This window comes from Notolabrus celidotus, chromosome 4 (genome assembly GCF_009762535.1).
Source record: "Notolabrus celidotus isolate fNotCel1 chromosome 4, fNotCel1.pri, whole genome shotgun sequence".
NCBI lineage: Eukaryota > Metazoa > Chordata > Actinopteri > Labriformes > Labridae > Notolabrus > Notolabrus celidotus.
Window position 1 is genome coordinate 37,395,975 of NC_048275.1, and position 25,375 is coordinate 37,421,349.

General features: G+C 41.0%; 1 protein-coding gene across 3 annotated transcripts in view; it reads left to right on the forward strand.

Annotated features, from left to right (window-relative positions):
• Positions 1 to 25,375, forward strand: part of shtn1 (shootin 1) — an 85,882-nt gene that overhangs the window by 49,337 nt on the left and 11,170 nt on the right. For 2 of the 3 annotated variants that reach the window (XR_004631006.1, XM_034681740.1), the window contains exons 5-14: positions 368 to 536; positions 2,947 to 3,044; positions 5,102 to 5,183; positions 5,275 to 5,369; positions 7,459 to 7,605; positions 12,446 to 12,599; positions 12,840 to 12,960; positions 13,147 to 13,229; positions 21,197 to 21,300; positions 25,177 to 25,227. Coding sequence is in view for 2 of the 3 variants with exons in the window: in XM_034681740.1 (XP_034537631.1) it covers positions 368 to 536; positions 2,947 to 3,044; positions 5,102 to 5,183; positions 5,275 to 5,369; positions 7,459 to 7,605; positions 12,446 to 12,599; positions 12,840 to 12,960; positions 13,147 to 13,229; positions 21,197 to 21,300; positions 25,177 to 25,227 (1,104 nt within the window). In the remaining variant the exon portion in view is untranslated. Of the gene's footprint in view, positions 1 to 367; positions 537 to 2,946; positions 3,045 to 5,101; positions 5,184 to 5,274; positions 5,370 to 7,458; positions 7,606 to 12,445; positions 12,600 to 12,839; positions 12,961 to 13,146; positions 13,230 to 13,591; positions 13,669 to 21,196; positions 21,301 to 25,176; positions 25,228 to 25,375 lie in introns of those variants that run through there. The other variant, XM_034681741.1, reaches the window with a different exon arrangement.

Below are 25,375 nucleotides of genomic sequence, written 5' to 3' on the forward strand. Positions count from 1 at the left end.
TCTCAGTAGGACCTTCATTAACAAGACTGAATTTTTCCATGTGATTATTATTAAAGCTTTAAACTGCTGCTGAACAACCTTCATCAACCAGGAGGGAGGGGTCAATAAGACCTTCTTGTCTGATCGGTGCTGTTTGTGTAGAAGCTGCTTTCTTGGGCATATTGTTTTTGATATTAAAGGGATAGTTCAGTTTTTTTTTTAAAGGGGGTTACATTTGGGGGTTACATGCACTATACAAATAAAGCTGCCTTACATGGGTACCCACAGGTGATCTTGCTCAGCTCAAGTTTTTTGAGGAACCGGGCAGAGAATCCGTTTGCTCCAGTCTGCTCACACACATTTTTGTCTCTGTGTCTCCTCCCTGCAGCTGAACCGCCAGAATCGCTCTCTGAAGAGGAAGAGCATGATGCTGTTGTCCCACCTCAGCCCAGAGACCATCACTGAGATCAACCTCCAGGACGAAGAGGAGGTGGAGGAGGAGCCACATGGATCCAAAGAGGTCTGCCTCTCCCCTCCGTGTCTGACCACCATCTCAGGTACGAAACATTCCCAGACACGAGCCTGAGATGAGTAAATGATTGTTTGAGCGATGACGATATCAAGCCTGAGGGAGAGCAGGACACGATGTCTTTAAATGATATTTGACGCACATAAAGGGCTGAAGTTGTACGCCATTTTCAGAGTGTTAAACTGTCAAAAGTACAGCATGAAGGAGCGACTCTCCTTCCCATCCAGCGGTCCCTAAGAAATGTCACAGTCAGTTCCTTTAGTAATTACACCTCAGCTCTAATGGATCCATGCTCCCTCATCATGTTGTTCAAGGCTGTTGGCATTAAAAGGGAGAGATAATCATGTCATTTACAAATGATATACTCAGATAGAAGATGACAGAACACAGAAACACAGAAATAAGTTGACTTGCTCAAAGATTGCGGGCTTATTATGAAGAACATTCATAATTGTATGTTAATGGACAGCTAGTCAGAGCCCCTCCCGTCAGGATTCCATGGGATACTCTGACTGTATCCGTGCTCACTTCCAGCATGTGAAGCTTTACCCTGAATACATTTACAGAGAGTCAGAGGAGGTGGTGTTATTGTTAAAACTCTTCATCTGTGCTGGGTTTTTTAAGATGTGAGAGTTTGATCCGTCAGAATACTTCTCCTACTTAACAAAGGCCGTTCTGTCTCTACTCAAAAACAATTCTTCATGTCAGTGACCTTCTTCTGCTTAAGTACCCTCCTAAATGTCTCTGCCTGGTCCTGCTGTGAGCTGCTTTTTATTAACACATTTAATCTCTGAGTAATTTCAAAAATTTCACAACAAAAGGCTTTCTCTTTTTTTCTGATTCCCTCGGCTCAGGAAATCTTGAATTTGATGTACTGAGTGACAGACAGAGGACACTTAATATAACAACAATACAGGCTGTCGGTGAAGCTGTTGTTTTTCATTACAGTGTATTCAGACATGATTACTTTTACCACATATAACACTCAGTGAAGAGGACAGTGAGAGGTGTATGTACAGGATAATGGATGGATGGCAGGGAAATAGAATCCTGACAGGGTGAGACAAGACCCTGACACTTATTACCTGGCTACTAACTTAAGATACAAACACGTTGATGAAAGATTATTTCATTGATCTAAAGTGATATATGTTTACAGTTTTTAAAAATAGTCTCAGTGATTCCTCATCAGTGATCGTTCCATGGTGATGGATTCTTATCTGCCTGTTGTGGTGGATTGAACATGAAACTGTCCTCATTCAGCTCTCCTTCTTCTCTGAGCTCTGTGGTTCACACACCTTTAAAAAGAAACTAATGTCACAACTTTGAACCCTGCTGCTATCATCACCACCGCTCATGGTTTAACTTTCTTTGTAGAGATCACTAACCTAAAGTTTCTCTCACCTGCTCCACTCCTTCATCATATTGATGGACAGGATCCAATTTGTAAACATCCATAACCTGCTGATTTAGCATGCTAACCAAAGCTAACACTTTAGCCATAGACTGTATAAATAATGGACGTATTTTTTCACCCGTCGTTCTCTGATGCAGTGTTTTGAGACCAATCATCGGCGGGAGCCATATTGGAAATGTTGAGCTCATCTTTACTGCTGTGGAGTGAGTTTCACATAAAGAGGCGGGCTTTGAGCCTCCTCGCCAACAGCTTCAGTGTTCCCGCCTGTCAATCAAGTCAGCTGTGCCTCTCGTTATGGAAAACGCGTGATCTTAATACCTTCGAAATTGCTACGTAATGAAAATATTCACCCCCTCACAGTGAGAGCACATTGAGAAATGAGCTATCCAGACTACACTCATCTTTTGAACCAGACTGTAAACATGTTTATTTCTGCTGTAAACATTTTTGAATGGGTGTGTATGTGGTTTCTGGTTCTTCTGGAGCCAGCCTCAAGTGGACAATCGATGAACTGCAGTTTTTAACACTTCCTTCAATTCTCGCGGCCGAAGGTTGCCACTTGGTTTTAGCCACATTGTTTTGATGCTAACAGGAGCTAACGGTTTCCCCTCACCTTACTGTCTATGGTGTCAACAAGCAGAAGCTAAATGTGTCTGAACTCTTTCCTGTGGATTGATTTGACATGACGTGTGATCAGTTTGTCTCTGGTGTTGATCATGTTAGTGAAAGTTAATAACCATCGTCAAGGGGTTTTGACCAATCAGAATCAAGCATCTTACACAGCCGGAGGATCAGTTAGAGAGCCGGGTAATAAATCTTCTTATTGCTTGACTGCAGAGACGTTGAAGAATCAGAATCTAACACAACCCCAATCTGTCTTATTCTTCACAGATGCCTGTGAACCGATGTATGGCTAGTTCCTCTACCTGTGTTTCTGTTTTGGAGATTTATCTTTGCACGAATGAACTGTAATTTAAAATAAAGTGTGTCAGAGTGTAACACACGTGTGTTTCTGTTTCAGAGCTTCAAAGTAAGCTGGAACTCAAACAGAAGGAGAAAGATGAGGCGTTCGCTGATCTCGAGGCAGTGAGAGAGCAACTCAGGGAAACCAGAGAGGAGGTAAGTTGGTAAATGGACTTGTACTTCTATATCTCTTTTCTTTCTGAGCACTCAAAGCTCTTTTACACTACTCGGCACATTCACTCATTCACACCACATTCACTCACTGATGGTAGATGCTGCTATAGTAAGGGACCATCAGTGTTAATCTCATTCATACACACTCACACACCACTGAACAACAGAGGGAGCAGTTTGGGGTTCAGTGTCTTGCCCAAAGACACTCAGATTCAACAAGCAAAATAAACCATGATGACACTTTTTATTTTTTATTTGACCTTAGTTTAACCAGGGAATAATAGAAAAAAAAGTGTCCACATATCTAAAAAAAAACCAAGACATTTAGAGGACATTTTAATACATGACATAACAGAATAAAACAACAAAATGAGTGTTCAAATAAACAAACATCATAAGAAACTCCTGCAGCCCAGTGTGTCTGCCTCCAGCTTGTTTAGCATCACCTTAAACCAATCAGACTTTATTTATAAAGTGCTTTTCATACAATGACGTTGTTACATAAGTGCTGGACATAAAAACAACTTAAAATAGAATACATTAAAAAAAAGAAAAGAAAGATATATGTATATGAAAATAAAAAGATCCCCCCATCCTAATCCTGACCTCAGCCCAGACTCCAAACCCACCCCGCAATCCTAAGATAAAAAACACAATATATGCAACAATAATAATAATAACAATAAAAAAAATAAAAATAATAATAATAATAAAAAAGAAGTTGTTGAACGAACTGAGGGAACGCTCTCATGATATCTTAATGAGGAAACATAAGATGTTAAAACTCAACACAGGAAATTAAACTCACCAAAATAAAATACATTTCTAAGAAAATAAGAAGCTATGCTTAAAATAAATAAATCAATAAAGTGACTAAAATTTGAACTAGATAATAAATAAATAAATAAATAAATAAATAAATAAATAAATAAATAAAGTAAGGTGAAATAAACTGTTATAAGAATAAAACTCAGTGAAAGTGAGACTAAAAAGGTAGGTCTTGAGTTTGCCTTTAAAAATGTTGATGCTCTGTGCAGCCCTCAGATCTTTAGGTAGGCTGTTCCACAGGTGTGGGCCATGATGATGAAAAGCTGCCTCACCGGGGGTCTTTGTTCTTACTTCTGGTACAATTAAAAGTCCACTACCACCCAGAGAGAGAGACAGACATTAAGCTTATAGCTTCAGCTTTTTCTTTAACTAGTTCCAAGTAAAGGGATTTTTTATATTTTCTTTATATTATTTATATTATTTATTTATTTATTTATTTATTTATTTATGTATTTATTTATTTATTATCTAGTTCAAATTTTAGTCACTTTATTTATTTATTTTAAGTATATCATCTTATTTTCCTTTAATGGTTTAATACTTTAGTGTTTTATTTTCTTAGAAATGTGTTTTATTTTGGTGAGTTTAATTTCCTGTGTTGAGTTTTAACATCTTATTTTACCTCCAGTGTTTCCTCATTACCATATCATGATAGCGTTCCATCAGTTCGTTCAGCAACTTGGGGTTGGGGTTGGGATAAGGATGGGGGGTCTTTTTATTTTTATATCTTTCTTTTTTATTTATTTATTCTATTTTAAGTAGTTTTTTTATGTACAGCACTTTGCGTTACAATGTCACTGTATGAAAAGCACTTTATAAATAAAGTCTGATTGATTGGTTAATTGAACAGAACAGTCGGACTACATACTACCTTCAGACACAGTATGCTGTACGTACTACTTACTACATTCTTAGGTCGTGTAGCAGGTGATTTACCCACCGTCATTCTGACATTTTGACCACATCTGTTTTCCACAAAACTCAAACATGTTTCATTCAGATCCAAAACTCAGAGAACTTCATTTGGACACGTGAATCAGAAGTTTTGGGTGACTCAGGTTTTGTTTTTCTGCATCAATAGTCTGTTTTGGGAAATGTATTGCGGTGAGTATAATGACGTAAATGTTGTGTGTGGTAACCTGAGAGTAATTATGAACTTTATTATAAACTGCACACGTCTTCTCTGTTTGTGTCTCTTCTCATGTTTGCAGCTGCTGAAAGAGAAACATGATAACACGGTTTTAATCTCTGAAGCGCTGCGACTGAAGAAGCTCCTGGGCAAATATAACAGAGGTACGAGTGTCAAATGTCTGATATGTGGTCATCATTTTTATGCTCTGTTCTTGTCAAACACATAAATAACCACGTGTGGAAACCTTTCCAGTGTCTCAGTTTGCTGTTGAAGAATTTGAGACCTTACAGGACACCCTGAACCTGGAGCGGGACCTGAGGACAGAGGCTGAGAAGTTTGCCAGAGAGGTAATTTTTCACTCTTTTATTTACACCTACTCACCTACTATCATGAGGGGGTCTCATATCCATTCATCTATCATCTATCATCTATCATCTATCACCTATCACCTATCACCTATCATCTATCATCTATCACCTATCACCTATCACCTATCACCTATCATCTATCACCTATCACCTATCATCAATCATCTATCACCTATCACCTATCACCTATCACCTATCACCTATCACCTATCATCTATCACCTATCACCTATCACCTATCACCTATCACCTATCATCTATCATCTATCATCTATCATCTATCACCTATCACCTATCACCATCATCTATCACCTATCACCTATCACCTATCATCTATCACTCTATCACCTATCACCTATCACCTATCATCTATCACCTATCACCTATCACCTATCACCTATCACCTATCATCTATCATCTATCATCTATCACCTATCATCAATCATCAATCATCTATCACCTATCACCTATCACCTATCACCTATCACCTATCACCCATCACCTATCACCTATCACCTATCACCTATCACCTATCACCTATCACCAATCATCTATCATCTATCATCTATCACCAATCACCAATCACCTATCACCTATCACCTATCATCTATCACCTATCACCTATCACCTATCATCTATCACCTATCATCTATCACCTATCATCTATCACCTAACACCTATCACCTATCACCTATCACCAATCACCTATCACCTATCACCTATCATCAATCATCTATCATCTATCATCTATCACCTATCATCTATCACCTATCATCTATCACCTATCACCTATCACCTATCACCTATCACCTATCACCTATCATCTATCATCTATCACCTATCACCTATCACCTATCACCAATCATCTATCATCTATCATCTATCACCTATCACCTATCACCTATCACCTATCACCTATCACCTATCACCTCTCATCTATCATCTATCATCTATCACCTATCACCTATCACCTATCACCTATCATCTATCATCTATCACCTATCACCTATCACCTATCACCTATCATCTATCACCTATCACCTATCACCTATCACCTATCACTTATCACCTATCACCTATCACCTATCACCTATCACCTAACACATATCACCTATCACCTATCACCAATCACCTATCACCTATCATCAATCATCTATCATCTATCACCTATCACCTATCACCTATCATCTATCATCTATCACCTATCACCTATCACCTATCACCAATCATCTATCATCTATCATCTATCACCTATCATCTATCACCTATCACCTATCACCTATCATCTATCACCTAACACCTATCACCTATCACCAATCACCTATCACCTATCACCTATCACCTATCACCTATCATCTATCACCTATCACCTATCACCTATCATCTATCACCTAACACCTATCACCTATCACCTATCACCAATCACCTATCACCTATCACCTATCACCTATCATCAATCATCTATCATCTATCATCTATCACCTATCACCTATCACCTATCACCTATCACCTATCACCTATCACCTATCACCTATCACCTATCATCTATCATCTATCACCTATCATCAATCATCAATCACCTATCACCTATCACCTATCACCTATCACCTATCACCCATCACCTATCACCTATCACCTATCACCTATCACCTATCACCTATCACCAATCATCTATCATCTATCATCTATCACCTATCACCTATCACCTATCACCTATCACCTCTCATCTATCATCTATCATCTATCACCTATCACCTATCACCTATCACCTATCATCTATCACCTATCACCTATCACCTATCACCTATCACCTATCACATATCACCTATCACCTATCATCTATCACCTATCACCTATCATCTATCACCTATCACCTATCACCTATCATCTATCACCTATCACCTATCACCTATCCACCTATCACCTATCACCTATCATCTATCACCTATCATCTATCACCTATCACCTATCACCTATCACCTATCACCTATCATCTATCATCTATCATCTATCATCTATCATCTATCATCTATCACCTATCATCTATCATCATGTGATCCTTTCCTCAGATGGTGGTGGAGCAGAAGCAGTTGAGGAGACAGAGTCAGATCCTGATGCAGAGCTCCTTGCCCAGTCAGGCTCTACAGGACGCTCTCGGCCAGGTCACCAGACTGACCAAAGACCTGGAGTCTCAGAGGCTGGAGCATGAGAAGCAGGTCTGCAAAAACTGGGCTCATTCATAGCTGTAACATCACACAGAGTGGGGCTCTTTAGACTTTTGGTTGGGTTTGATGCATATTGATGAATACTGTGCAGAAAGCAAACCACACCCTGAGACGATTATCTACTCATACATTACAAGTAAGCGTTCTTTTCTTCGTATTTTTTTAAATTCGCTCTCAAAGTTCTCCAAAAAGAAAAACCTCAGCCCAAACTAATGTCCACTTTTCTCCAGCTAAAATTTCAGGTTCTTCAGCATTAAATGAGCACCAACCACTCTTTTATAAACCACAGTCTAATATTGTAATTAAAGTTGTCATCCAGGAGGTGAAAGGACATCTTGTTACCAAACTCTGAGCACATTATCTAAATGAAGCCTCTTAAAGTCTTGAGAAAAGAAACATAAGATAAGATGAGTTTCCTTGTTTGAATGAAACCCAATGACTTGAAATGGTAAAACAGCTGCCACCGGGATGCACGCCAGGCTACAGTTTCTGCAGAAAATTCTGCCATGTAATTTAGCTCATTTTGAAAGATTTGTATATATTTGTATTACTTTTATTCTTTATTTAAAAGGACCATGCATATAAATTAACATTTTTGTAAATATGCCAGAATCAGCCAAAAGGATAGTAAACATCTGTAGTCCCTTGCCAGATGTTGAAAAGGTTCCCTAAAAAGATCAAGATTAAACTAAATAAATAAAGTAAGATAAAATGAAAATAAAAAAAGGGAGAGGAGAAACCAAAACACAAACAAAAAAGAAAAGAAAAGTTCATATGACACCATACGATTAAAAATGACTAAAAGCTACATAATGAGATGACATGACAGTCTTTGAGAAAGTGGCCATGGACCCAGGTGGAAAAGGAAAAAGAAACAGTAGAGCATACACCTAAACCGAGATGAGTGCTTGGGTCAAAATTTTCCTCTCTGGGATAAAGAAAGTATTTATGATTCTGATTCTGATCTTTCATAGTTAGCTAAATTACATGGCAGAAATAGCCTCGTCTGCACAAAACTGTAGCCTAGAAACTGTAGCCTAGCTTGTGTGCTGTTTCTCCCTGAAGTTTCTCATTAAAGGGGCTGAGCTGAGCATCATCCGTACAACCCCACTTCAAAAACACAGAAATATCCCTTTAAAAGCGTTCATACTGGGAATAAAAGTATTGGTTGTATTGGACCCTAACTAAACCAGACTGTTGTAAACATGACTAATGACAAGTACCTCATACAACCCCACTTCACAAAACCCTGAACTGTCCCTTTAAAGCTAGGGTTTGTAGTCATGGAAAACTAGCATGAATTTGAATGTAGCATTTCCTCAGGACCCCGTGCGCCGCGATTCGCGACCATATGATGCTGACGGATTCAAAACCGGTCCTCAGCACATGGTTTGTGTTTTGCACTACGTCAACTCATGTCTCACTCAGCGGTATGAAAACACCAAAACATTCTCATAGTGAAAGTTAAAAACACAAACAAACATGAAATGTACGCTCTGCAGGAGGCGGGCAGAACGGCAGGACGGGATTTGATTGGTTTCATCATTTGGCTCCTGATGGCAGGGATTGGTTGGTGTTTTCCCAGGTTTACTCCGGCTGTAGATAGCAGCTTTTTTTACCTCTTTTTTAAGAACACATTATGTATTGATTACCATCGGGACATAAAGATCATTTTAACCAGTATAACAAAAAGTGGATCTAAATCTGACTACCAACCCCAGCTTTAAGAGGACAAAATGAACTACAGAGAGGGAACTAGCAGGAAAACATCTGTTATGATCTGATGAACTTCTCTGGCTTGGCGTAAACATTATCAGAGACAGAGAAAGTGAAATAAGGCAAAGTTAGTAGTTTAGATCTGTGTGTAGAGACTCAAAGGCTTCATGTCAGATTCTTTCCTTGAGAGTTTGCTGTATAAAAATGAAAACCCTGTTTTCTGTAATCATCTATGTTGGGTGGATGTGTCTGCTCAGCCATGTTTCTGCTCAATCTTTCTGCCCGATGGTTAATTTCTGTCCTCCAGGTAACACCTCTGTAACAATAGTTAATGAACTATAAATCTCTCAAATAAAAAAGAAACCCCACAGAAGGTTACACAAGTTTCATGTAGAGGAGTAGGACCCTGCTTGGTTTACGAGACAGAGACGTGACAGGAATTACTCATGCTTTGCTCACCTCAAACATGAATATCACTTAAACAAAAGTATATGACACACAGTATGTTACCCATCTTTGTCTGTACACCTGCTTCTGATTCATATGCATCAAAACAGGAATGATTGATGTGTTTGATTCTGTAGGGGAGGGGGCGTGGTGATAATCACGGGTCATGCCAGTAAAGCCTCGGGCTCTGACCTCTCAGTTTCATAATTAACTGCAGCAGTGCTGCCTCCAGCTCCCTCCCACCTTCTCCGGCTCTGATGGGAAACAATTAAAGCTGAGTGGGATCACTGATCTCTGCTGGTGCCGGGGTGGAGGTGAGCCATAACCCTCATTTGAGGCACAATTAAAACACTGGTTAAGGAACAGGGGTTGAGGAGCAGATGACTGACTGTCGGCTGGCTGCTGCCCAGCAGTGTTCATCAGGAATCATCACTGCCGACGACGTGCTGCAGAGCGGCTGTTTCTCTCAGGAGAGAGACTAAATACTGTGTTATTGTATGGATAAACCATAGACTGTATAAATAATGGACGTAGTATCCGTGACATCACCCATCTGTTTCTGAAGCGCTGTTTTGAGGTCAGTCGGCAGCGGCAGCCATATTGGAAATGCATGTATGAACTCAACATAACTTCTGTTGAGCTAGTGTCACGTAGAGAGGCAGACTTTCACCCCTTTTCGACCGAGGCAGTTTCAGGGCTGGTTTGGAGCTGGCGCTCAATTGAGAACCAGTTTTTCATGTTTCAACTGTGAGTGGGGCGGGGTTGCCGTGATCAAAAACCTGTGTTTCCGCCATTGTCCTGCAGCTGAAAAATAAAAAAAGACTAATGGACTCCAAGGCAAAGCAGTGGTCGGCCGGGGAGACAAGCTGCCGTTTTCCGCTATTGTTGTTGTTGTGAGGGAAAGTTTGCGCTAGTTTGGGAAAATCGGTCACATAAATCTGATGTCATGACGTGCCTCTTCCACGGGCTTGAGTGGGCAGAAAAACAAACGGGTGCCGTGTGTGTTCGCGAGTTCAACCAGCTTCAAACCAGTGTGAGCACCAGGCTGGAAATACAACCCGGTTCGCATTGGTCGAAAAGAGGTATTTGAGCCTCCTAGCCAACAGCTACAGTGTTCCCGCCGTCAATCAAGTCAGCTGTGCCTCTCATAATGTAGAACTCATAATCTTAATATCTTTGAAATTGCCACGTTATGAAAAAATCCACCCCCGTACAGTGTGTGCTGATCAAGAAATGAGCTATTCAAACTACACTCGTTTTTTGTACCAGACTGTAAACATGTTTATTTCTGCTGTAAAGATCGTCTTTTTTGAATTGGTGTGAATGTGGTTTCTGGTACTTCCGGAGCCAGCCTCAAGCTGAGCCTCGATGGACTGCAGTTTTTAACACTTCCGCTTTGGCCTCATACATTAAAGCTGGGGTTGGTAATCAGATTTAGATACACTTTTTGTTATACTGGTTAAAATGATCTTTATGTCCTGACAGCAATCAATACATAATGTGTTCTTAAAAAAGAGTGAAAAAAGCTGCTATCTACAGCCGGAGTAAACCTGGGAAAACACTAACCAATCACTGTTTTTTGGGTGCCAAAATTTTAAACCAATCAAATGCTGTCCTGCCGTTCTGCCCGCCTCCTGCGCGTTCATTTCCCCAGCATGCACTCCGAGTCCCCGTCCCCTGCCTCTGCTTCCCCTGACTCTATTTACTGCCCCTCTCGCTCGACCTCGGCCCTGTCCCCTCTGACCCAATGAGGTGCTTTGCTCAGGACTGTTGTCCGGATCAGAGTCTAAAAAGCTCTCACAAGCAGAAGAATAAATGACATTTAATAAATCCTACAGAAATGTAGATGTACTGTAGCGTCCGTCCGGACACTGTAGGGATGACGAGCCGATTCGTGAACACGTTTAGTTTTAATAACCGGTCACTGTCGGCCGTGATCACGCCAACCAACAAAACAACAATCAATGTTTGAATGAATGAAGAACTTCTCCTCTTGTCTCTCCTCTCTCCAGCTCACACACTCTACACCTCTCCTGATGCCTTCACTGACCGTCAACACTGTAGGAATTAAGAACAACACTGAACACGTTTAACAAACAGTAGAGCTGTTACAGTATTATATATGTATTATAACTTTTCTCCTGATATCGTGTCACCAGTACAACTGGATAATGATAGCATGATAGTTGTGATTGCTAACAGCAGCCATGTTTGTTTGTGTTTTTAACTTTCACTATGAGAATGTTTTGGTGAGGACCGGTTTTGAATCAGTCACCATCATATGGTCGCAAGTCAGCGGCGCTAGTGCATGTGAGCGGGGGGGGGGGGGGGGGGGGCGTCGTTTTGGAGGAGCTCTGAGGGAGGAGGGGAGGGGTTAGACGGAGTCCTGAGCTAATGCTACATTCAAATTCATGCTAGTTTTCCGAGACTACCAATCCCAGCTTTAAGACTGGAGGTTGCCACTTGGGATGAACATTTTTATATTTCAAACACAAAGGAAGCATCTTTTTAGGGCTTCACACAAAGACACAAACTGATGTAAACAACATTTTGTCATTCTTCCATGACCCTGTTGAAGCTAAAGGTAACCTTGCTCGTGATTGTTACAGTCCGGGCATGTTGTGGTCACTCAGTGTCAAAGATAACATTGTGGTTCATATGTCCTCAGATAAAGCAGATGGAGGACACGCTGAGGAGCTGTGAGGCTCAGAAGGAGCTGACAGCGCTGAGGCGTAAACTGGAGCTCGTGGAGGAGGAGAAGACGGATTACCGTGACAAATGCTCCAAGGCTGAAGTAGACGTCAAAGATCTGCGCTTCACAGGTGAAGACACACCGAGAGCGATGAGGACGGGGCGCTCTGTGGGGCCCCCTTGTACACTGTTTACTCTAGTGAACCATTCAGCATCATCACCATCTGCTCTGAAGTGTGACCATGAGATTCAGGTCTTTTGTCATCCAGGAGACGGTTCATGGTTCTTCAGAGTCTGGACTATAATAGTCTCCCTCTCTCCTTGTCTTGATGCTGTGTGTTTACTCTGACTGTATGTGTGTCATTGGCCAGTTGAGGAACTCCAGAAGAAACTGCAGGCAGCTACCAACCCACCCCCAGCTCCAGCACCTCCACCTCCCCCACCTCCCCCTCCTCTTCCTCCTCCAGCACCTTCAGCCTCCAACCCCCTCAGGTTAGATCAAGTGTTTTTAACCAGTGAACCGAGTAATGTAACGTAACTGTGCTGCATCTTTGCCATCGGAGTCGATGTGCAGACTTGTTTCTGAAAGAGCTAATGTTTGTCACGGCTGTCGGATGGTCACGGTGAAACAGCGGCCTGCTCACCACCAGCTGACCTCCTCTTGTTCTTCTCCTGCAGCGCTCTGTTGTCAATGATCCGAAGGAAGAAAGATGTTAGCACCGACATCCCCCTGCTGGCCCAGGACTCTGTCGACACACCAGGTACCAAACTGACACGTGAAAACAGTCCATCAGTTAGGTCTTTAGCACCAGTTCTTTTACACTTGTATTGTGTTCACCTTTTCCCTGTACAAACACAAAACAGCTTTTGAAAATCCAAAGACATGAACATCAATATTTTCAACCTGTTTGATTGAGAACATGAAAAAACTACAGATGGAATAAAAGATGAAGAAGAGCTGAGTAAATGAGAACACATTAAATCCCCCGCTCCACTTCTCGAGGAGTTTTGTAAAACATCTTTTTGTGATTATATTTTGGGTAGCAATGAAAACAGACCTAATTTATAACTCTTATTTGCCGACGACTCTCCTCTCACCGCTTATTGAAATAACAAACTACAGGCCGGCCATGGACCACTTCTCCTCAGCTCTAACAATCAGGACAAAGAAGACTGAAGTCCCGGACCAGACTGCTGCTGGACTGAGCCAATCAACTTTGTGCACGGCCAAAAGTTCAGACAGCAAAAATAAACATGTTTACAGCCTGGTACAAGAAACGAGTGTACAGTCATGGCCAAAAGTTTTGAGAATGACACAAATATTACATTTTCCAAAGTCTGCTGCTTCAGGGTTTTTAGGTGTTTTTGTCAGATGTTTCTATGGTATAATGAAATACAATTAGAAGCATTTCATAAGTATTAAAAGCTTTTATTGAGAATTACACAGAATTCTTGCAATAAGTCAATATTTGCAGTGTTGACCCTTCTTTTTCAAGACCTCTGCAATTCTCCCTGGCATGCTGTCAATCAACTTCTGGACCAAATCCTGACTGATGGCAGTCCATTCTTGCATAATCAATGCTTGGAGTTTGTCAGAATTTGTGGGTTTTTTATTGTCCACCCGCCTCTTGAGGATTGACCACAAGTTCTCAATGGGATTAAGATCTGGGGAGTTTCCTGGCCAAGGGCCCAAAATCTTAATGTTTTGTTCCCCGAGCCATTTTGTTCTGACTTTTGCTTTATGGCAAGGTGCTCCATCATGCTGGAAAAGGCATTCTTCATCACCAAACTGCCCTTGGATGGTTGGGAGAAGTTGCTCTGGGAGGACGTTCTGGTACCATTCTTTATTCATGGCTGTGTTTTTAGGCAAGATTGTGAGAGAGCCCACTCCCTTGACCGAAAAGCAACCCCACACATGAATGGTCTCAGGATGCTTCACTGTTGGCAAGAGACAGGACCGATGGTAGCGCTCACCTCGTCTTCTACGAACAAGCCTTCCTCCAGATGCCCCAAACAATGGGAAAGGGGATTCATCAGAGAAAATGACTTTACCCCAGTCCTCAGCAGTCCAGTCCCTGTACCTTCTGCAGAATATCAGTCTGTCCCTGATGTTTTTACTGGAGAGAAGTGGCTTCTTTGCTGCCCTCCTTGACACCAGGCCTTCCTCCAAAAGTCTTCGCCTCACTGTGCGTGCAGATGCACTCACACCTGCCTGCTGCCATTCCTGAGCAAGCTCTGCACTGGTGGTGGCCCGATCCCGCAGCTGCAACACCTTCAGGAGACGGTCCTGGCGCTTGCTGGACTTTCTTGGGCGCCCTGGAGCCTGTTTGGCAACAATTGAACCTCTCTCCTTGAAGTTCTTGATAATTTGATAGACGGTTGACTGAGGTGCAATCTTACTCGCTGCTATAAACTTCCCTGTTAGGCCCTTTTTGTGCAATGCAATGATGGCTGCACGTGTTTCCTTGCAGGTAACCATGGCTAACAGATGAGGAACAATGGTGTCATGCACCATCTTCCTTTTAAAGTGTCCAGTCACTCAATCATGACAGATTGATCGCCAGCCTTGTCCTCATCAACACCCACACCTGTGTTAATGTGTGTGACACCTGTGTGTCATTGAAATGATGTTAGCTGGTCCTTTTGTGGCAGGGCTGAAATGCAGTGGAAATGTGTTTTTGGTGATAAAGTTCATTTTCAAGGCAAAGAGGGACTTTGCAATGAATTGCAGTTGAGCTGATCACTCCTCATAACATTCTGGAGTATATGCAAATTGCCATTATAAAAACTGAAACAGCAGACTTTGTGAAAATTAATAGTTGTGTCATTCTCAAAACTTTTGGCCATGACTGTAGTCTGAATAGCTCGTTACTTGATCAGCACACACTGTACGGGGGGTGAATTTTTTCATAAAGCAGCAATTTCAAAGATATTAAGATTATAATTCTTCCATTACGAGAGCCACAGCTGACTTGATTTTCAGGAGGGAACACTGTAGCTGTTGGCTAGGAGGCTCAAAGCCCGCCTCTTTACGTGACGTATCGTTAGACAGCAGTTTTATTGAGTTCAACATTTCCAATATGGCCGTCGCCTGGCTTCAGAACAGTGCTTCAGAAACAGATGGGTGACGTCATGGATACAAAGTCTATTTATTGTACAGTCTATGGTTGAAGCCTGGACAGTCTACCAACACTATATCAGGAAACTCCACCCTCCAACCTTCTCCACCTGAGCTTTTGGAGGAAGTTGCCGGGGATGAAGTGGCAGGACAGAATTCCTGACACTGAAGTCAGCAAGGCCAGCTTCCCCACCAGCTCGACCAGAGTGCCCTGCAGGAGACTGCCTAACAGGACTTCTTTGATGAGCTCAAAAACAGGAAGTGAGGAGAGAAGCAGTCCTCTGTGGTTGTAGGGGAATCTCCTGAAGAGACAAGAAAGAAAGTCTACGAAGAAGGTACCTGCAGCAGTACCTACTGTACACCTTCCCTGACCTGACCTGTCCCATGTGCACACATCACTGTCATAAATCAATAACTCTCAAACAAATATGTTTAAAGTAATCAGAGTGAGCCATGTAAAGTAGTAATCTTTTCTTGACAGTAAAGATACAATACATATTTATTTCACCAGCCTTAAATCCACAATTAATCATAATAACCTGAGAAAGAAAAGAGGAACAAAATGTGACATAATACAACTTATCAAAATATAACTCAGACAATGTTTTCTTTCTCAGTGATTCGAATAAAAAATGACTCAAATGTGAGTGGCACTATCATACGCCTTGCACATAGCGAGTTGGGATCAAGCGGCAACCTCCTGTCTTAAAATATAAGTCCAATGCGGAAGTGTTATAAACTGCAGTTCATTGAGTGTCCACTAGAGGCTGGCTGCAGAAACACCAGAAACCACATACACACCCATTCAAAGAAGACAATCCTCACAGCAGAACTAAACATGTTTACAGCCTGGTTCAAAAAAAATGGTTAAGGTCTGGATAGCTCATTTCTCTATCAGCACACACTGGGTCTCATTCATGAAACGTTAGCAGCCCGAATTAGTGTGTAAATCGCGTGCAGCAGAAATTTCCGTGTATTTCCACATTCATCAATCTTTTAGTAGCACTGATCTGTGAGTAACTACTCAAAAAATCTACACCTGCTCCTGACTGTTTGTAGAACTTGTGTAAATGTAGGAATACACATAAATACTGCTTATCACTGTCAGAAATAACAATTTGAATATGTACTGCTCTCTGTTATGTACACAATAAGTCATTTAAACATGACACAATATTAAAAATATATATAACATATTTTTACACCAAATAAATTGGCAATTAAAGCTTTCAGATCTAGATTAGGTTTATTTAGAAGATGAACTACATGTTAAAAACCACACAGACTAACTGGAGCCTAATCTGACGAGGCCAATTAAAAGAAGCCACGCCATACCCGCACATTTGCAGGTGCTCTCCGTGCTGGGATTCTTAGCCACAGGGACCTTCCAGCGGGAGATGGCAGATAGATGTGGAATCTCCCAGCCATCAATGAGCCGCATTTTACCGGCAGTACTTGCCGGCAATATTGAATTAAAGGTGACATATCATGCAAAATGGACTTTTTAATGGTTCTCAACCTGAAATATGTTTCCCTGGCATGTCTACAAACCCCCCGAGAATGAAAAAAATCCATTCTGCCCCTGTTTTGATTTCTACACCTTTCTGTAAACGAGCCGTTTCAGACTTCCGTGTTTTTGTTACGTAACAACAATATCCGGTCTGTCACGGAGTCAGAGCTCGGAGCTTGTTCAGCCCATAGACTGTATAAAATAATACTGAATCCCTCCTCCGTTTTTCATTACCTGCACAAATGTGTGCTAACAAGGAGCTTAGGAGGGAGGCATGCTAGTTGTAGGCTGTCTTAATAAACACAAAGGTCGGTTTTACTCCCCACGTCTGCAGATTTGAAGATCTAGTGGATGTTTTTATTTATCATGGATAAGTGCTAGCGCTAGTTAGCATAGCTACATAGCTACATGTCGTAGCTGTAGCTGTGTACCAAGACACACGTCAACATACTGATAAATAAAACAACAAGAAACACAGAATCTGTGACCAATCCTTCAGAAAGGTCCCGCTGCCTTTCTGGCAGAGGTCGGTTTTACTCCCCACGTCTGCAGATTTGAAGATCTAGTGGATGATTTTTATTTATCATGGATAAGTGCTAGCGCTAATTGGCATAGCCACATAGCTACATGTTCATAGCTGTAGCTGTAGCTGTAGCTGTAGCTGTAGCTGTAGCTGTGTACCAAGACACACGTCGACATACTGACAAATAAAACAACAAGAAACACTAAATCTGTGACCAATCCTTCATAAAAAGTCCTGCTGCCTTTCTGGCAGAGATCAGTTTTACTCCCCACGTCTGCAGATTTGAAGATCTAGTGGATGATTTTTATTTATCATGGATAAGTGCTAGCGCTAGTTAGCATAGCCACATAGCTACATGTTCGTAGCTGTGTACCAAGACACACGTCGACATACTGATAAATAAAACAACAAGAAACACTAAATCTATGACCAATCCTTCAGAAAGGTCCCGCTACAGGCGCCTCTCCGTCAGGATCAGATTCAGAGGGTTGAAGTGACGCGATCTCTGAGCAGCCGTGTATATTCAGCCAACATGTAAACATTAGATCAACATGCTGGAGAGCCGAGGCACATCCACTTCCGGAGGGGGCGTGGTCAGAGGGAAAACAGAGTGTTCTGATGAGGAATGAAGAAGAGGGTTTTTCAGGCAGACCAAAATCTGATTTCAAAGTGTTTTTTTGAGCATAAACTTTAAAGACATGTTTTGGGGACCTCTTAGACCAATATATATTGATGAAAAAAGCGTGATATGTCCCCTTTAAGGCCGGAGTACATTCAATTCTCCTATGGAGCACAACGGCAAATCGAGGTTAAGGGGGGTTTAGCGCGCTGGCCAACATGCCAAATGTCATCGGTGCCATAGACAGCACACACATACGCATCAAGGCTCCATCTGATGATGCATTTGCATACACAAACCTGAAAAACTTTCATTCCGTGAATGTGCAGCTGATATGTGATGCAAACTGTGTGTTGCTCAACGTTGTGGCCCGGTGGCCCGGTGGGATGCATGACAGCTTCATACTAGCACCCGTTTGGAGAATGGAGCTGTGAGAGACGGCTGGCTTGTCGGTAAAAATGTAGTCTTCTATACAAATGCATGTGTTTTATATGTAGAGACTTACCATTTTATATCCATAGAAAATAAAATGTGCTTCCTACATTTCACTTTGCCCAAAATAATTTCAATCTCAACCTCTGAGAAGTTCTGTTTTCACTCTCTATCCTTCTTTCCTTGCGCCATGATTGCAGGGCAGGCGGACCAGATGCACAGGTCTGTGTCCTTATATGGTGGTTATTTGCTAATCATGGGCGGGGTTTATGCTAATTGATGATCACCGGGTCAGTTTACGACGGGTTGTCATTCATGATCTTACACACGTATTTACGTTCAACTCTGAGTTTCCAGCACCGTTCATGAATCCGAAGTGGAGTTTTAGTAGCGTGAGCTTTTATGTGCAAATCTACACACAGATTTACTCACCTTTCATGAATGAGACCCACTGTACGGGGGGTGAATCTCGTCTGTGAAGTTATGCTGTTGTGTCTGGTGCATAAATGTACACCACCAGTCAAAAGTTTGGACACACCTTCTCATTCAATGTTTTTCATTTATTTTAATTATTTTCAACATTGTAGATTAATACTGAAGACATCAAAACTATGAAATAATCTGGTTTTGCCATAATCTGGATTACAACAGAAGTCAAATAGGACTATCCATTGTGTACTAACCCTACCTCTGAACAACACAACTGATGGTCTCAAACACATTAAGAGGGCAAGTCATTCTACAAATGAACTCTTGACAAGGCTCAAGTTAATTAGAAACCATTCCAGGAGACCACTTCATGAAGCAGACTGAGAGAATACCAAGAGTGTGCAAAGCTGTCATGAAGGAAAAAGGGGGCTACTTTACAGAATCTAAAATATAAAACAGATTCTGCTTTGTTTAACACTTTTTGGTTCATTCAATAATTCCATATATGTTCTTAAAAAGTTTTGATGTCTTCAGTATTAATCTACAGTGTTTCAACTTTTGACTGGCAGTGTACGTGCAGAGAGATTGTTTCAGGGGATGCAACATCACTCATGCAGTGACCTGTGTGTGTTTAGGGACACAACAGACGTATAGACATTTAGTAAGCTGGCTGGGCCCTGAGTTTTTTACAGACTGATGGATAGTTAAATTCCTCCTCAGAATAAAAAGGATGATTCTCACTGGTTGTTATAGTTTGAATTGAGATGACTTGCTTTGGTATGCAAACATTCCACTTCATTGGGTTAATACAATACATTTCTTCTTCATGGGAGTTATGGCAGTGATGGGAATGCTGTATTGATGTCTTTAACTCACACTCTCTCAATTCAAACATTCAGCGGTTCTCTCTTTTTTTGTCTCGGTGTTCATTTTGAATTCTTATTCTCCTCAAAGCTGCTGTTTCTCATGACTGTCTGCTCTTCATTCTGTATCCTTTTTGTCTTGTCTTTGGCAAATGGAAGCTGCTTTTGTGTAAAAGGACAAGTGTTGATGCTGGTGGTGCGTTAGAAATTAAAACTCAGACCCCCGTCATGGTCCATCGGGTCAACATATTAAATTCTTTGCTTTGTGCGAACAAATGGGGAAGCCTTGACTCGTCGGAGCAGGTGGGCCGTCCGTCTGTGTTGCCTATGATGCTTCCTCATTTGTTTAACAGTGTTTGAATGTATGAGGCCTGAATCGAGCACTATGCACATGGTATTTGTTTGAATAACTTAAAGTGCTGAATGGGTGCCACCCAAGGATGTGCAACTCTGACACTGGAATAATAGTCTCTCGCTATTTCTTAAACACAGATAGCTTTGTGTGACATTTAAAGACATTTTACAGACAATGGATCTATTGTGTATGCCTCTGAATGATCTATGTAAGAAAATTAAAACATCTTGTTTATTTTCCAACAGGCTGCATTACTGCAAAATTACATTTATTGGATCTGCATCTTTTGTGGATCTGAAAATCTCCTTATCTCTGCAGAACTTTAAGTACTGTTTGTGATTTTACACAGAGAGATTAAATTCATCACTGGATATCTCCATGACTTAAACCAACACTAACATTTGCTTATGCTGTCTTTATTTTTTTTTATATGTTTGTTTGTTTGTACCGTGTTTTCTGAATTGAAGGTGTTTCCTGCACTTCACTGCAGCTCCGTTGCTCCTGGTCTAACTCGTGATTAACGCTGACACAGCTCAGTGAATATTTCTGGTATAATGAAGAGGAAAAATCTGGACTTTCTCCAACGAAGAACTTTATTGATTGGTCCTGGGGGCTTGTGTCATTTAAAGCTTTTACATCCAAATGAGCTATATTTCAAGTGCAGGGCTAATGATGCCTGTGAATTACACAGTGCCTGGTGCCTCTCAAAATCATTTAAACTCACTTTGGTTCTTGGCACTGTTTCCCAGGCAGACTCCCATTTAGAGTCAGTGAAGCCGCTTAATGTGTGCAGTGTCTGTTGGAAAAGACAATTAAAGCTCAAGCTTGGTGATGGAGTCTTTGTCTCACATGCTCGCTGTAACTGTCTGTCACTCACAGGGGTCGACGTCAGGCAGCAGGCCGTGGACGAAATGATGCAGAGGATCAAGAAAGGTGTTCAACTCCGACCTGTCGGCCAGTCACCCACCAGGGCCAGGAGACGGGTAACTTTCATATCTGTGAACTTCTGTGTTTTTATATAACCATATAATAATAACTTCATTCATACAGCACCTTTAAAAAACAAGGGTTTTACAAAGTGCTTTAAAGACAAGCAAACATCAATCAATCTTTATTTATATAGCACAAATCACGACAAATGTTCTCCTCAGACTATTTCTAAACAGAGCAGGTCTAGACCATATTCTATGTTCTATTATTAACAAAGACCCAACATCAAGACAGGATCAGATCCAGTCCCATCTTACAGACAGGACTCAGTCTGATCTCATCTTAATCCACCATGAGCAGAGCACTTTGCAGCATTTAGCAAGTTACAGTGGCAAGGACAAACTTCCTTTAACAGGCAGAAACCTCCAGCAGGACCAGACTCATGTTAGACACACATCTGCTGAGACCGTGTTGGAGAGAGGGATAGAGGGAGATGAAGAGAGAGAGAGATGATAGTGGTGAGACAGATAGTAGCAGTTGTAGCAGCTGGAGTCTGGCACGTCCACAGCAGCAGAGATCCAGAGGAACCTACGAGACAAGGGAGCTCAGGGACTCCAGAAAGGTCTATGGTGAGTAACTTTAATGGGACAGGGAGAGTTAAAGTAAGAGACAGGCAGAGAGAGGAGAGAGAGGGAAGGACAGGATCCTAGTGTGTCAGTTCCCCCTGCAGACTAAGCCTATAGCAGCATAACTAAGAGCTGGTCCAAACCTGAGTCAGCTGGCAAGGACAAACTTCCTTTAACAGGCAGAAACCTCCAGCAGGACCAGACTCATGTTAGACACACATCTGCTGAGACCAGGAGCAAAGCATAAGAGCCTAACAGCATAAGAGCCCAAACAACAATTTAACCCAGCATCGTAAAAACCCAACACAAATGTATTTTGTTACCTAGCCTGATGGTTTATCCCTCCCATTCATCCAAAAAATATCTTTATGTAGAAATGAAAGTTTTCTCTGACTTACAGATAAACTAATGATGGCTGTCAAAGGTCATAACTTACATCTCCTCTGAAGAAGTTAATCTGTCAACACAGATTTTAACTTTGATAAAATATGTGGTAACACTTTACAATAAGGGTCCCTTAATTAGCGTTAGTTAATGCATTATTAAGCATTAAGTAACAGTTTAATAATAGTTTAATAATCGTTATAATGTATTACCTAACATTAACTAACACATTAGTTAATGCATTAATAAGCAGTTAATTAATGCCCACTGCTCAGAGTTAATTAATACATTATTAAGCATTAATAAAAGTTACAAAACTTAATTAGTTAACCATTAGTGAATGCTTTCTGGACCCTTATTGTAAAGTGTAACACATGTATCCCTTAGGTAACACATACGCTGAAGCAAAATGAGTTGAAATGTAGTTGAAGCAACACATATAAAGAATTTAACACATTTTATTTAGAATAAAACAGATAATCACAGATAACATCTCAACTGGCACAGAGAAGTACGGTGGCCCTGAGAGCTCACAGCACTGCAACTTAAGAAAACACATGCAAAAAGACAAAACACAAGCAAATTAAGAAAACATCTTCATCAATTTGACAACACATGCGCAGCATTTAGAAAACGCGATGCAAAGACCACAACACAATACATTAGAAAAACGTGCTGCAAATAGACAGCAACAGAACACAAGTGTTTCCAGAGGACACTTAAAATTGATGCACACGCTTATGCTTATGTTGATGCTTATGAGGCAGTTTAGCATTTATAATGTGTTACTTAAGTGATGCATGTGTTACACTTTACAATAAGGGCCCAGAACGCATTCACTAATGGTTAACTAATTAAGTTTTGTAACTTTTATTAATGCTTAATAATGTATTAATTAACTCTGAGCAGTGGACATTAATGAACTGCTTATTAATGCACTAACTAATGTGTTAGTTAATGTTAGGTAAACTATTATTAAACTGTTAATTAATGCTTAATAATGCATTAACTAATGCTAATTAAGGGACCCTTATTGTAAAGTGTTACCAAATATGTTTTCTCTTCTGATTTAATGGAAGTTAACACTAATGTTAGCATTAGAACTTCTTGAAATACGACGCCCCGGTCACTGTGCTTTGTCCTGCAGTAAAGTCAGGTAATGTATAAATGACAAAGTTAAAGATAACTGAACTAATGGAAGTTAAAGGTTTCCTTAATTGTTTTAACGTCCAAGTTATACGTTTTTAAAAAGTAGGCAGGCTGTGTTTATTGTATCCCATAGAGGAGCACAGTCTCAGTTTCAATGTAAATAGTAAATTAAGCCTGATTTAAACTTCTGGGTTGAATCAACGGTGTAGCCTACGCCGTAGGTCTGCGTAGCTCCTGTACCTACGCAGAGGCCCGGGATCCCCACTCATCGCCCGTGTATTTCATCTCCTCCTCTCTATTCTTCATGTAATCATGTCTGTATGATAAACAGCAACATGTATCAGCTGTAGATTAACAGAACACGCTCTGAATCTCTGTGGAAAAGTAAACAGAGATCGTAGCGGGGCCGGAAGCAGTCGACCGACTATCAAAGAGACCACACTGCCCTCAGGCTTTTCAGCGGAGAATTGCTGCGTGACACGGACACATCAACCCACGAGTATGTAAGGCTCACATCCGCATCAGCCCCTGCTGCGTAGGGGAGACGCAGAAGTATAAATCAGCCTTTACACAGAGGCTTCACTCTGGAAGCCAGGATGTCATTACGCTTGATTGTGTTCCTCCTGCTATTGCTCTCCATACATACTGTTTTAATCTTAATATTAAAAATAAGGACAAGAAAAAACGTTTAAAGTCACCATGGGGATGTTAAGGAAATATAGCAGGGCCTGAAATGATTAAAAAATGAGGAGCTTGGGTTTATTTATTTTGCTTTGTGAGATATTTTTTGCTAAATTAAATTAAAAACACATTTATTTTGCTGCCATCATGGATGATAACTTGCAAAATCAATAACATGTCAGATTAATGCTTTTTATTTTTCACACAACAATCAAAATAGTTGAAGGAGACCTCTCAAAAGAGTGAACCTGGTGTTCTGTAACAGGAGCACATAAGTCTGCTGGTCTTATTCACCACAGGCCTCGTTTTGGTACTTATAAGACCTCTGTGTGGGATGTGCAAGGCAGGAAGAGGTGTGTGTATTATTAACCATCTAAGAGACAAATTAAAGGGCGCCACCTGCTGAACGTAAGTAGAAAAGTGTAACGACCCATCTCGTTAGTGGAAACAGAAGAAGCATGAAAAGCAGGTGTTTTTGTTAAAAGCAGTTCTTTCTGAGCTGAGGAGTAAAAACTGCAACAATAGTAAAAGTGAAGCGAACATGGCTGCAAGAAAAGTGGAAGACGTGAAAACATGAAACTGGAGCGTAAACTAGTTCATGTGTGTGTGTGTGATTTCAGCCGTGATTGTGACAGAAAATGTGTTGTCATCTTCGTTGAAATCACCAAACTAAACCACTGGCTGCAGACGTCAGTGTGTATTGTTCAGAGCTCTTAAATCCATCAGTGTGTGGGATTATCTGGGAGCTGCTTGTTTTGATAAAACATGACATATGGCCAAGACATCTTTTAGTCTGTGTGTTCCTCCGCCACAACAACTCAGCCAAATTAGATAGCATTAGGACCTGCTCTACGAGGTAATTATAAATAATGAGGATGGGAAAATTGACGTGACTCAAAATGATTGTGTGTTTACACATTTGCGTCTTGTAGAAAGCATACGTCCGCGTGCTTGCCTACAGTGTCTCGTCTCTGTGGTAAGAGGTGCAGTTTAGCCTCTAAGTGCTGAATGAGGAAAAATAAGTATAATGTGTCAGACTGCTCTTTATTTACCAAAGCCATCTCTTTCCTCTTATTTTCCTTTTATCAGATGGAGAGGCTGCCCTCTAATTCTGCCTATCAAGAACTTAAAGGAATCATGGTAATGGGACTTTAAAACAATCAAATGTCCTTACAAACCGTCTTTTACTGGCTGAACTTTCAGTGTGTTTACTCAGGAGGAGAGGCTTTGTTTTCTGCTCTGTACATAGATGTGTTCACACCAGGATATGAAAAGATAACACAGTTTG